General features: G+C 32.6%; 1 protein-coding gene across 1 annotated transcript; it reads left to right on the top strand.

Annotated features, from left to right (window-relative positions):
• Positions 1-1,198: 1,198 nt before the first annotated feature.
• Positions 1,199-12,770, top strand: LOC130820576 (casein kinase II subunit alpha-like). The gene is made up of 10 exons (XM_057686004.1): positions 1,199-1,704; positions 1,796-1,925; positions 4,530-4,724; positions 5,931-6,088; positions 7,197-7,287; positions 9,056-9,121; positions 10,049-10,131; positions 11,490-11,553; positions 11,643-11,711; positions 12,086-12,770. The coding sequence occupies exons 1-10, from the start codon at positions 1,349-1,351 to the stop codon at positions 12,143-12,145; spliced, it is 1,272 nt and encodes a 423-aa protein (XP_057541987.1). The 5' UTR covers positions 1,199-1,348; the 3' UTR covers positions 12,146-12,770.
• Positions 12,771-13,659: the final 889 nt, after the last annotated feature.

Here is a 13,659-nt window from a genome sequence, read left to right as displayed (position 1 = left end):
CTCAATTAATATAAAATATTAGAAGATCCTTATTAGTTGAAAATGTTTATTAATTTTAAACGGATGAATGAAAATTGTATAATATAATTATTTTTAAAAAATTTCAAGAAAAAAACAAAATATTATTTTGGACCTAAATCCAGTCTCTAGACTTGCCAGATTTAAGTGTCTGAATCTGAATCCAAATTTTTATTCAAGTCTGAGTTTAATAAAAAAATCAACTGGTCTTGGACGAGACTATCTCAATATAAGACAGATAGCCAAATCAGCCCAATTATAATTTTTCTCAATATGTGCTAAGTGTTTGATCTATTTAAGGTTATAATTGATACATTTAAGGTTAAAATTCAATTTTTTATATGTTATAACTGATCATAATTAATCATTTTAAAGTTTGAATTGATCATTCTTAGATCAAAATTGATATCTTTTATAACGAAGAAACCTTGAACTCTTGGTCATTTCCAAGAGCATTCATTGAATCAATTGGCAAACATAATTCAAAATCGAAACTTCCTCCCTCTTCACATCCAGGGTAAACAAACATTACAATTACAACTTTATTTCCAAGTTTATTATGAACACAAAATGTTGAGGAAAGAACAATGTCATTATTATTGATCGAAGATTAAAGAGTAAAAGTACTCTTATGTTCTATTAAAACAATAAAACCATCATGTATGCATTGAATAAGAGTACTTGTATTGTGCAATGTTTTAACACTATTATTAATAGTTTCATTAAACATTCATTTGTTGTTTGAAATTTATCCATAGAATGATAGAATAATACCATTTTATTAAACTTCGTTTTGAAATTGTGAGAACAGAATCATATTTAAGTAGAAATTGATCTATTTAATGTCAAAATTGGTCACTTATAGGTCCAAATTGAATTTTTTTTTATTTTAATTGATCCGTTTAAGTTTTATTTTATGTTGAAATTGATACCTTTAAGGTCAAAATTGATAAATGCCCAAAAAATGAAAAAAACGAGGAAAAAAATGTAATGCTATTACACACGTTAATTGAGCCGGCCCAAATTAACGGTCTCATTATAAAACCGTCTCGTGTAAATTTTTATTAAAAAAAAAAGATCTAAATTTGAGTTTAGTTAAACATCACTGAGATCCGACCCATATCGCAATGCTTATGATAAAAGTAGTGAAATGATCCGCTTGTACGAAATTACCAAGCCACTCCAGGTACTGCTATTCTGCTAGGTTCTGGTTTTAAAACGAAGCAAGTAAAAATATCTTACGAGGAAGAGAAGAAAACAAAACAGTATTTAAAATGTTGTTTAAATTACAGGACTCCCCCAAATTCAGTCCCTTTTCCCTTTTAATTTGATGGCCGTAAGGCCTCTGCAATTCTTTTTTCTCTCTCCTCAAAACCACCACCAAAACATCTCCATTTTCATCTTCCCTTTTCGTTCTCTCTCTAGTTTTCATTCTCCTTCCATCTACCAAACCCGTTTTCTTTTGCGTCAATTCGGGTCCAAGACTCCCGATCTTACACCTCCGACTCGATCGTCCGAATTTCGCCGAATTCTTAGGTCATCGATTATATCTGATACGCTGGCGCAGAGAATCGGAAAATCGCTTCGCCGCCCTGGCGCTGCCTCTAAAGCTAGGGTTTATTCTGATGTTAATGTTATTCGCCCTAAAGAGTATTGGGATTATGAGTCTCTTACTGTTCAATGGGGGTAGGATTTCTTTTTATTTTGATTTACAATTTGATCTGTTGGATTTGTTTGTATTTTTTTTTATTTAGTTTGGTGATTTTCGATTTTGCAGTGAGCAAGATGATTATGAAGTGGTGAGAAAAGTTGGAAGAGGCAAATACAGTGAAGTTTTTGAGGGTGTTCATTGTACTAATAATGAGAAATGCATTATAAAGATTCTCAAGCCTGTCAAGAAGAAGAAGGTTAGTAATTTAGTTTCAAGTATTCAATTTGCAATAGTTCATATTTTGCAAAAAATACCAAATCTATGAAGAAGAGTTGGTGATTAATGTTGAGTATTCAAAATCAATAGGCCATCGTACATATGTTAACCTCTTAATTCTTTTTAAGTTTGCAAAGACTGAGAACAAAAAATAAGCTCTTTAGGTCCCATCCTCCGCATCTTTGACATTCAATCACCCTATTTTGAAATGATTTCTTGGTTATCCTCTTCAGATTCCTCATTTCCCTCGTAGTATTAAGAATAAAAGGAAGAATTTACTTGGCGTTTGGTTATTGGTATTAAACACTAGTGTGAGAATATTCATTGTTAATTTTTTTGATGCTCCATCCTCAAAATTACATTTTCCTTCACAATTTACCACTTAAATACCACTTTTCAAGTGGTATTAGATGGAAATGGTTTTTGTGAAAGAAAAATAACATAATTAGAGTAGGATAAGCATCAACTAGTTAGAGTAGGATAAACATTAATGTAAACATTGTTACGTGGTTTTCCTAGTTAAATTATATTAACTTTTTGTTGACATTTTCACTATTAAATATTGTTTATTTTAGTTATGGATTATACTAAAATGATTTCTTAATATATGTGCACTTTTATTAATGTTCTCTATTAAAAACATCCTTAATTGTGTAAGGGTAAGGTTGCACATGTACAACCCGGCCCCTTCTTAGGTGGGAGCCATTGATGGCATTGGTTTGTAATATTGATTATGATTGTGAGCTTCTTTTTAATGTTTGGAACTTCACAAATTGGTTCATACGATTACTTGTCATATTGTGAATTTTTGGAAGCTTATTTTCAAGTTTACTCCATTTTTTTCTATTATATTTGTTCATGCTGCAAGAGAAGTAAGGAATATGAAATAATTGACCATGAAATCATTTCAAATGATGTATTTTTAGGTTCAATAAGCGGAAGAGGGGCTTGTTATTATTTGTTATGTTAAAATTTAAAGTGATTAGCATGTGTGTGATAAGCTTTGATCTTAACATGTTTGACAAGTGAAAGAGGCCTTTCTTACAATTCTTATTTTCCCTTTAATATTACTTTGTAAAATTTTAAAATGCAAAGCAATGTATGTGATAGATACAACTCATAGATGTCTATGCATGCTTTTGCTTTTATTCATGATATCTTGAGAGTTGAGACAAACAACTATTGCTTCTTTTGTCAAGAATTACCTGCCAAAATACAAAGTTGTCGAATGTCTTTTTATGCAAAATTGGGAAATCATGTTCAATAGAAGTATCTATCACTCTTTGGGCCCAAAGTGACGTGCCGTAAGTGCTTTCAGTAGTGTTTTAGTAATTAAGTTAGAATATGGCAAAATGTTAGTGAATGAAGAATATGAATAACATAGGGTAAGTAAATCTCTTTGTTTGTCATTGTTTTAAGCATTTATTTACAAAGGGGGAAATTAGAGTCAACTATTCGATGCTTATAAATAAAACTGAGAAATTGGTGATAAACTTCTCTTAATGCTCGTAAAAACATGTGTCAAGCATTAGGAAAGTTGATGGTTAACTTGTTTCTTTGACATTTCTTAATGTGCAGTATCCAATAAACTAGTCGTGTTTGTCTCCAAATAATTGTCATATATGATTGTAATTCTTGTGCGAAATTCCACATCCCTCATTACCTACCGAATTCAAAAAATTCAAGGCACATCCACATCCCAACTCTATTGAAAACCTACTAACTCGTTCTCAAAGACTCAAGATTGGTCGGGTTATTTTGATCAATTCAGGTGCCACGAACAACTTCATTTCTTCATCCCTTGTTTGACAATTAGGTTTGGATTGTAAATCTTGTGTGAAATTTGGCTGTGGGCACATATACTGCAATTGGCGTGAATGCAAGTATTGATGAGCTGCTACTGCCACCTGTGCCAGAGGCAATTTTCAGTTATGACCATTACATTTTACCTAGCATATAAAAAGCATCTAGAATTATTCTAGAAGGACCTAGCCATAAGTTTTTAGATCCATGAGCTCTATAGATAGCTAAGTAAATAAGATTGTAAGGCATGCCTATCTTGTAATTGAAATAGTGTTAATTGAGAGTAATTTGTGCTCAAAACAACAATTCAACCAACCCTTGAAATCTGATCCATAACAGAATCTTCACAAAAAGACTTGACAATGATTTAACTTCCAAAATATTTTTAATATTGTCGTGGAGCTTGAGAAGGAAGGTTGGATTTTGATGTGATACTACGTAAATTGTATTATCTTCTTTCCGTGTGCATCATTGTAAAGTTTTGAACCCCTTGCAATGCTCAAGGTATTTACTTGTTTTGTAATTATAATCTCTTTTGGATTGAATCCTTTTTTGATTTTATTGATCAATTGACTTTTAAGATTAATACGATGCTTCTTAGGGATATGAAATTTTGGCTTCAATTATATCTTTGTTGCTTGATAAATATGATATTTTAGGAAATGGAAATGAGATACTATTTTTTTGCAGCTTATTAAATGGGCTTTTTTCTTTTTGTGTTTTACTTTTGCTTCAATTTGTTAATGCTGTGTAGAATAATGTTTTTTTCTCTTCAATATAGATTAAGAGGGAGATCAAGATACTGCAAAACCTTTGCGGTGGACCAAATATTGTGAAATTGCTGGACATTGTACGGGATCAGCAGTCAAAGACTCCAAGCCTTGTATTTGAATACGTGAATAACTCCGATTTTAAAGTGCTTTATCCTACACTGTCAGACTATGATATTCGCTACTATATTTATGAACTTTTAAAGGTAAACTTGTCTAATATTTCTTACAGTTGAAGACTTTGTAGGCTTGTAAGTTTTTTTTATTTACTAGTGTTTGTTCTGCTCTATTTATTCTCAAATTGTTGTTGTTAGGCCATCATCCCCTGCATATACTTTGTAATAGATGTTAGTATTGAATTGATTTGATAACTTTGTTCTCTTCTATTTATTCTCAAATTGTTTTTGCAGCTTGTTGAAGCTCATGTATTTTGGTGAGTTAATAGAGTTTGTTAAAGGGCGTGTTATAATTGTACTTACATTAAAAGCAGTCAACTAAGCATTTACCAATGGGTTGTTTATCTCAACTGTCCTGTTTACCTCATATCTTGACTTATAGTTCTCAGTACACATGTAATGCTATCATACCCTTTAATTGTATCTTTTGTAATAGGAGGGTGAGTGTTTATGGAAGAATAATGTTTTCCAAGGAGTTAATGCATAATCTCTACAGAGGCTGTTTTGTTGGATTTTAGATCTGGTTCTTGTTAAATGTCTCTAGCACAGAGCTGAATTTTGAGGAATATTTGTGAAATTTGAGATGCTATTTATTAAAGATATACACTTGAGCTAACTATCACTTTTCTTCCATATACTATTCCCTCTCCATTTCCATTTTTGTTCCTCGTTAATCACCTTTGCAAAACATTGGATTACTTATCTACAATTGTTTTCCATGGAAAGTTTTTCACTCTAAATTGAATTTTCCACTCTAATCGTAAATTATATTGCATAAAATTAAAGGGAGCCCAACTTTTAGTCATTGGTTATGCTGATCCCACTGTGATCTCTTTGATCTCTTTTGAAATTTGCCAACTGTTGATTTGTAAGCTATCATGTTCTTATGTTGCTAATGTCATTCCCGTTGAATTTTTTTTCATCCAATAGCTTTATGTTGAATATTGAATGTCACCGGACCTAAGAGTGATTATGTTTACCATGCATTATTGTTTATTATTTGTATTTTTCCTGTTTTATGTTGTCATTTGAAGTTGCTTTAGAAATAGGGACCGTTGAGTTTCTACTAGCTTTTCGGCCTTTAGCTTTTAATTTTTCGTTTTCCACGGATTCATTTTTGGTTTCTTTTTTTAAAATTGTTTAGGACTTTTTTGTCTTCCTACTTTTGATGTTTAATTCATCCAATTTACTTTTTCTATTTTCTTGCATTCATGTAGTTTATGGTCTTATGAACAGGCTTTAGATTATTGTCACTCACAAGGCATTATGCATCGTGATGTAAAGCCCCACAATGTCATGATTGATCATGAGCAACGAAAGCTACGACTTATTGATTGGGGTCTTGCCGAATTCTATCATCCTGGGAAGGAATATAATGTTCGTGTGGCATCTAGGTTTGTTTTTGTTATTTATGTAACTATACTGCTTGTAAGTATATTTTAAAGTTATTCTTTATATGTCATGTCTGTGTTGTCTCATGGGTCATGGGAGTGGCTATTTGCTTCCTATGCTTTTTCTAGTTGCACCGTTTCTTGCAAAAACTCATGCTTTTAGAAAAAATGGTGAAAAAAGAATGGAGGAAGTACCTCTCACATAATAGTGTGTAATGACTCAACATGCCATCTCAGCAAGAGAACGAACCAAACAAGTCAGCTTATGCTAATAGGCGTTTCATCTAAGACACATAATTTTAAATGGTTACACACAAACAAAACCACCATTATCCTTAGTCTTAGAGTTTTAATAGAACCCTAAGCGATTGATGTCTTATTGGTAGATTAATGCCTCCCTCAAGCAGTTATTCATTTATGGAGGTCTGAGCTGTTGGCTACAACAAGCTTTTCCAAACTGATCCATCATATCATATTTGCATATTGCCACTAGGAGTCTTGATCAGAACACAAATGTAGACTCTCACCTGGCGTAATAGCGAATGTGACAGATACTTTTTGTTAGGATGTTAGAAATCTCCATTGCGGTACCGACTTTGAACTTAATTAATCATTTGCAAAAATCTTCTTTTCCTTGGAATTTATCTACATATTTTAATACTTTTTATGTAAAATTTTCAATACAATGTTCAAAGCTCGGCATGATCGTCTTCATTTTTGGAGCCGATTAATATGTCGACAATGAGTACCATGATAAATTATTCAACGTAAAGTTTAAAATGCCTGATTGTTAAATCCTTAAAAGCTGCAAGTGCATTAGTTGAATGACTTGTTACATAGGAGTGTGGAGAGTAAGAGTGACTTGTGTCAGATGTTAAAACTTTTTGGCATTGGAGAGTTAAAATTCTCAGGTTTCAGGATTGCAGGTTGAACGAAGAGAAAACTCTATCTTTCAGCTGTATGTAAATAAGCTCACGGTCACATGGGGTTTTTCTGTTGTGCTTATACTATAGTAAACTTGTTTTGTGTGCAGTTGGATTCTTAAGCATGTTACTGGCGCTCACGTTTTGATATCCATTATACTTCCTTACCATATTGTTGATTCTTACAGATATTTTAAAGGCCCAGAACTTCTTGTTGATTTGCAAGACTATGATTACTCTTTGGATTTATGGAGCTTGGGGTGTATGTTCGCTGGAATGGTTAGTATTTACATTTTTCTTGATCTTAATTGCTTTGCTTGATTGGGGAAAGAAACTGTACGCCTGTACTCTTTAGATGTATCTAGTAGATTGCAAATGTACTTGTACATGGTCTCTTTTGATATGCATACTATTGATTTTAATTGTAGACATGATTCCATGAACACAATAGTACAGGAACTTCTTAGCTTACATCTATCTCTCTCTCGTTCCTTGAAGAGTCGCAAAAGTTTTTTTCTTTTACTCAATAAACCTAAAAAATGCTCGGACACTCCAACAAACTTCTTTTTCATCGTATTGTTAGTTGAGTGAACATTTGAAGATTTTTCTGTTCTCCTAGTCCTACAAGGACCATATTACCAAACTAACCCTTAATTATTTAAAGTATGCACTAGTGTTGTAGCATAGCTATAATTTATCGAAAGATATTCTCCCTCCGTCCCGTTGATTTTTCCCTATAAGACTCAAATATGTTAGAGCTTTTTGAGTCCCATGGTACAAACTCTAAGGGACTGAGGTAGTATGAGTTAGAACATGAGTTTGCCAACATACTTTTGTTTAGCATCTTGCTCTAATGGCCGAGAGCCATTGAACAAATTTAGCAAATGTCTCATGTCTATGCTACATACCAAATGACCTTTTTCAACACAATTACAAAAAAATTTCTTGTGAGCCTTATTTTAGAAGTCAGAACAGCAAGAGCTGACACAGGAGTAGTGAAAAACACAATTTAAAAAAATTGTGGAATGTGGACACTGAAAAATAATGATTTTTTTCCTAGATATATATAGCTATTTGACCGTAATTGAGAATTATATATATAATCATATTTTAATAATCTACTATGCCCAGTAACTAGTTACGCTAATTTTTTTTTATTATTAAAGGGTTTGTTGTGATGCAAAGATGTGTTTTAAGCCTTTCCAATGTTAGGATGAAAGTTGGTCCCTTTTCACCTCGAGTTCTGAATTCCGCTTTTCCAATATTTGAAAATTGTGGCCTTCACGTGAGTTATTGGGCATTTGATGTTCACACTCCATTCCTTTTCATTCTTTCGACTTTCCTTGTGCTGTTCCTTTATAATCTTCTCCTATGAATTTTTTTGTTGTTCATCACTTTACCCCAAATGTTTTATATTGGGGTCCTTTAAATATGAGACCCCTCTATTTTCTCACTAAGCACAACCTCTTTTTTTCTCTATAGAGGGAGTACAAAGGGGGTCCTTGAGTCTCACTTTCAGTGTCTGATTTCTGATGCACAAAGAACAGGAGTGTTTTAAGAGTGGATTCACTTTGAGAAGCTTACCCATTTATATGAACTATAGAGATATTGCCTTAAGTGATCTTATTCCAACTTATTTGAGACTGCCTCTTAGCATGTTATTGGAAGATAACTTTGAGATTTTGATATTACTGTTACCTTTACCAGACGTAGGATCAGCTTTTATATCAGCCAGACTTGGATACTGGCTTACTGCTATGGCTACTCACCCAAGTCTGAAATTTAGCCTTTCGCCAAATTTTGATTTTTTGGATGCATTTGAAGTCTGAGGCGTTGTCAATCTGTGAATCCTCATGGGCAGTACACAAACTTCATTTTAAATTAATATATGATCAGCAAACTGTTGTCTGATATGGTCATGTTTATGATATTTAATGCCTGCATTTGATTTCATTGCTAACTTGAATTTATATTATCTACCTTAAAACTCTCTGAAATTGATTTAAAGGATTCTCTTGTTTTGTATATAATTATATATATTTTGCAGATATTTCGTAAGGAACCTTTCTTTTATGGACATGATAATTATGACCAATTGGTCAAGATAGCCAAGGTATGGAAACTTGGCCCTGGTTATGAAAGTAAAAAGTTTTCATTTTCTTGCTGTTCCTTGTGTTCCTTTTCTTTGGCCAAATTGCCTTTATATTAGAAATGCTCCTTTTTTCAAGGTAGTTAATCAATTTTGTCATTTCTGTTAGTTCTTTTTTTTCTTTTTGCTTGCTAGCTCATCTACGCTGCCTGTTTGTGCTTACTACAGTCAAAATTACTTAAGTGTGCACTGGTAAGTGGGAATGAGAATTTAGAGAACGAAGGCATGATTGTGAATATGAATTGATGGGTGCTAAATTATAAACTATCTCTTTTTGTTTGGCATGGTAGCGGGTTTAGGTTAGGAAATATTTGTACGATAATGAATTCTTTTGATATTACAAAATTATCCCCATTTAAAATTTTTATTTATTGGAATATGAATCTTACAAGGGAAAATCTAAAGAAGAAAACGATAGTAAATGTCATCCTAGTTCCTACTCTATTTTTTTACCCCCATAAAGTCATGGAATTGTAGGACTTGGACTAGATTAGACACTGAGTCGAATTCCCATTCCCTTATAAGAAACATGAGATCTTTACTTTCCCTTTAACCAAGTCCCATTCACTCCCTTCATGTCCCTCAAAACAAACAACCCCACTAGTGTTACGAATTAAGGATGCATAAGATCCTTTTTTTTTTTTATTCCTGGTAAGTCTTGGTGTAATATCACATATTATGATTGATACTCCAGTCTTTGATGTATGACTTGTGAATTCAGTGAACTTCAGACTACCTTTATTTTGTCGGACCGATGCACCATAAAAAAGCTAACCAACCTTTTATGAATTTTTATGGCATATTTATGCATTTTTTTTTGGGATAGAAAATGAAGTATTGATCTAGAATATGGTATGCCAGATTGTTGACTGATTTGCTTCATTGCTTCAGGTGCTTGGTACAGATGAGCTGAATGCATACCTGAATAAGTATCGCATAGAATTAGATCCACATCTTGCTAACCTTGTGGGAAGGTCGGTAAATTGATCTTTGATGTGAAATTTTATTTAATTGCAAGTGCAAGTTGTACGTGTAGCTAACGGGTCGAACACGAGGAAGCTTAGAATAATATGTTTTACCTTATTCTAAATGTCACGCAATAAAGAACAAAATACATCGAGAAGTTGTGATTTAAACTAGTAATATCAAAAAATTAATTTAATAAAATCCTTTTAAGTAAACTAAGAAAAATTTCTAGTTGTAAATAGTAATAAAATAAGTTTAGGGTATGAAGAATCACAGAATTCGATATGAATATCGATTTTTTTTCATTGTTTATAGATTATGAATCCTTAAGTTAGTTAAATCTGATCGTGTTAATCTCAAGCTTTTGTTATATTGATTTAATTATCATTTTATGGGCTTATTAATTCAATCCTTTAGGTTCAATGGAGATGTTTAATTTTTGATTTATTGGGCGTAGATTTAGTTACAGATTCATAGAAAACTAAGCAGGTTCATACCAATTTCAATTCATACTTAAATTGAGATCATTCTCTCTTCCCTAATGGAGTCTACTCACTAAGCATGAATATTGAATTAAAAACTATTAAACTAAGGAAACATGTATTATGAAAGCTATAATTGAAAACTTGGAATACTGGCAAATGAACTTTTATTGAACTTGGAAAATAACTGTAATGTAACTAGAAAACTGACAGTAATTTGAAAATAGAAACCTAAAACTGTACAAGGACCACTGGAATAATGTGGCTAAAGGAAGGTATGCCAAACCTAAATTTAAGTCCTCTAGAGGTAGGTTACTTGAGAAAGCTATCGGTGAGTCATCACCTAGAAAGTGGCGACTTGTTGCCTATCTACTGACCCGATCTACTGTCTCTGTAAAATTTGCGGCTACTCGCCGCTTTTGGCCATCAGAAAATTAGCGATTTGTCGTCTGGCTACTGACTTGATTCTTCGTTCTTTTCTTAGGCGGCAAGTCGTGGCTTGTGTGTTGGAGCTTGGCGGCTCTGCTTTCGGGCTTGCTTCTTTTTCTTGTTTTTTTTTTTTTTTTTGGTTTTTGGGGGTCTTGGGATAATTTTTCAAATCTTTATCCTCTTGTAGCTTCATGGTCCTATTAATTGCCATAATTTTTCCCATTTCACCTCAAGACCCAACAAAAATACTTAAACTAAGATCGTTCGGTGGAATTACACAAATACATTACAATCATGAGAAAATGGACCGATTACCACACCAAAAACAGTATAAATATCGTGAATAAGTGCAAATAATTACAATTATCAATCCAACCTCTTTTTCAATTATATTAATATAATATCTAGCACTGCAAATGTCCATTGAAAAATTGAATTTTTTATAAATGTTACAGGCATAGCCGGAAACCATGGACAAAATTTATTAACGCGGATAATCAACATTTGGCAGTTTCAGAGGTGATTTTGTCTTTTTGATTTGAATTTATTAAGTGGTTCAGTGGATGTTAATTATACAAATTGCTTATTGCAATTGTTCTTGTATGTAGGCACTCGACTTTGTTGACAAGTTACTGAAATATGATCACCAGGAAAGACTTACTGCTAAGGAAGCAATGGTAAAACTTTGAGTTATTTTATAAAAATATACTTTAAAAGATATATATATTTTTTTCAATAGATATTAGGTTGTTGCACCGCCCCTTCCCAAATGCAATTTCTTAACCCTTGTGCGGTTAGAGGTGGTGTGTACTCCAGTTTATTCCCTAGAAGGTGGATCTAATACCTTTTTTAAAATTTTGAGACGGATATTTGCAGATTGTAAACTCTAATATCATAAACCCATTAACTATTCTACATAAGCTGAACTTTCTTGTATGTGCAAAAACAGACCATGAGTGAACACTTCATTTCTGACACTTCTAGTTTAGCATGTTTGAAGATGTGTCATGAATAACGACTTAGTCTTGGTAATTTTTGCAAACTGTTTCAGGCGCATCCCTACTTCTACCCAGTAAGAAATGCAGAAAGCAGCCGAACTCGTACACAATAGATGATATGTAGATTCATCATATGGATTTGCTGAATTGTAGCATGTATACAAAATCTTCATGTCAAAGCTGATTTCATTTATACTGATGTTCCAAAATCTGGTGCCTTTGCAAGAATTCAGTGTAGGCTTCTTGATTTAGACTGTAAATGAGTTTCTGCAAGTTACCATTTTTCCGTCTAATGGTTTGTGTAGTCATTTTTTTCAAGGCTTGGATATATTTGTTCTACTTCTTTGTGTTCATAATTTCTATTCCGATGATATTGGAGCGGGAGCAGTCGGCTGAGAACTTGAGACTAGTTAGGTTATAATTTGGTGCCTGTAAATGACAAGTTGGTGAATTGGTGAGAGGGTGAAGCAACATTTTCAGAATAGCTTATAATAGCAATTAACAGCGGGCATTGGGCTGCTGCGTGGCATGTCTGAGTGATTTGGGCAGGCATGGGGCATGATACATTGTGTTGTGCTTTGTCCGGATAATGCAGACCTGTCAAGCCTTATTATGTTTAGTCGTTTTAGTAGAAAAAAGCAAGCTGTGCATATAAGCTATGTGCTCGGTTGTGTTGTGTTATTTGTCAAAACTCTGAACGTAATTTGCACAAGGCAAAATGGATAGAATGGTTCGTAATTTTCTCCTTTAGTTTGTAGTAATGTTATATGTTGATGTTTACGAATTTTGGGGAATTTTTTGATGTGTATTAAACACGATACAACTTATTGATAATATGGGTTTATAGTAGTCGAAATGAAATTTAGTTCCAACTAAACAAAGAAACTAAAATGAGATTAGTATTTGACGTAACGGAAACCGATCAAATTGTAACTTTTGAGTTTTCAATTAGGATAACTAAAAAAAACAATATTGTGTAACGTTATTAACCTCAAAAATTTAAATTTACGATTTGATATTGTTTAAATTGTAAAAAAAAAAAATAATAAATAAATAAACACGCAATGAACTCTATGTTCCTTGAGCATTAAAAATAACTAATTGATCAGACTCGATTATGACTCGTCGTGGCATACATTGAAAATTAACTGATTTGAAATATGTCAAAATTATAATACACCTATTCAAAATCAATCAAATAAACACTTCTAACTTTAATTACATTCTTAGTCTTTGTGTCAAAAAATGGAGCTAAATGATTATCTCTATATCTCTCACTTTGCTACTCACAGTATTTGCACATAAGCCAAGAAAAAGATAGAAAGTGGAATATTTTGTGAGTGTATGTGAGGTCATACTTTTTAGTCGAGTAATTGTCAGTAGGAAAAGCAGAAATATTTTAGTGGGATATTATAAGCAGGGTCAATGTAATATGTAAAAAGATAATATAGCCACTATATAGAACGGACTAAAATAATATAAGTAGCAAAATTAGAAGAACGCGAGTATATACATATATTACATTTTAATGTTTCTGATAAAAGCTAATTTCTAATCCCAATTTTTTTACACGATTTCAACCATACAAGTAAAGAGAAAGAATAATGTCTAAGATATTGTTTGACAA

Source organism: Amaranthus tricolor, chromosome 8 (genome assembly GCF_026212465.1).
Source record: "Amaranthus tricolor cultivar Red isolate AtriRed21 chromosome 8, ASM2621246v1, whole genome shotgun sequence".
In the NCBI taxonomy this organism is placed as follows: Eukaryota; Viridiplantae; Streptophyta; class Magnoliopsida; order Caryophyllales; family Amaranthaceae; genus Amaranthus; species Amaranthus tricolor.
Note: the sequence above shows the minus strand (reverse complement) of the source record. Positions and strands in the feature narration are given on the sequence as shown.

Bases quoted from the DNA above. Each gene is read 5' to 3' on its own strand.
- LOC130820576 (XM_057686004.1), top strand. From the start codon at position 1,349: ATGGCCGTAAGGCCTCTGCAATTCTTTTTTCTCTCTCCTCAAAACCAC. The intron at 11,554-11,642 runs GTGATTTTGTCT...TCTTGTATGTAG, and splicing joins AACATTTGGCAGTTTCAGAG to GCACTCGACTTTGTTGACAA. The intron at 11,712-12,085 runs GTAAAACTTTGA...AAACTGTTTCAG, and splicing joins TTACTGCTAAGGAAGCAATG to GCGCATCCCTACTTCTACCC.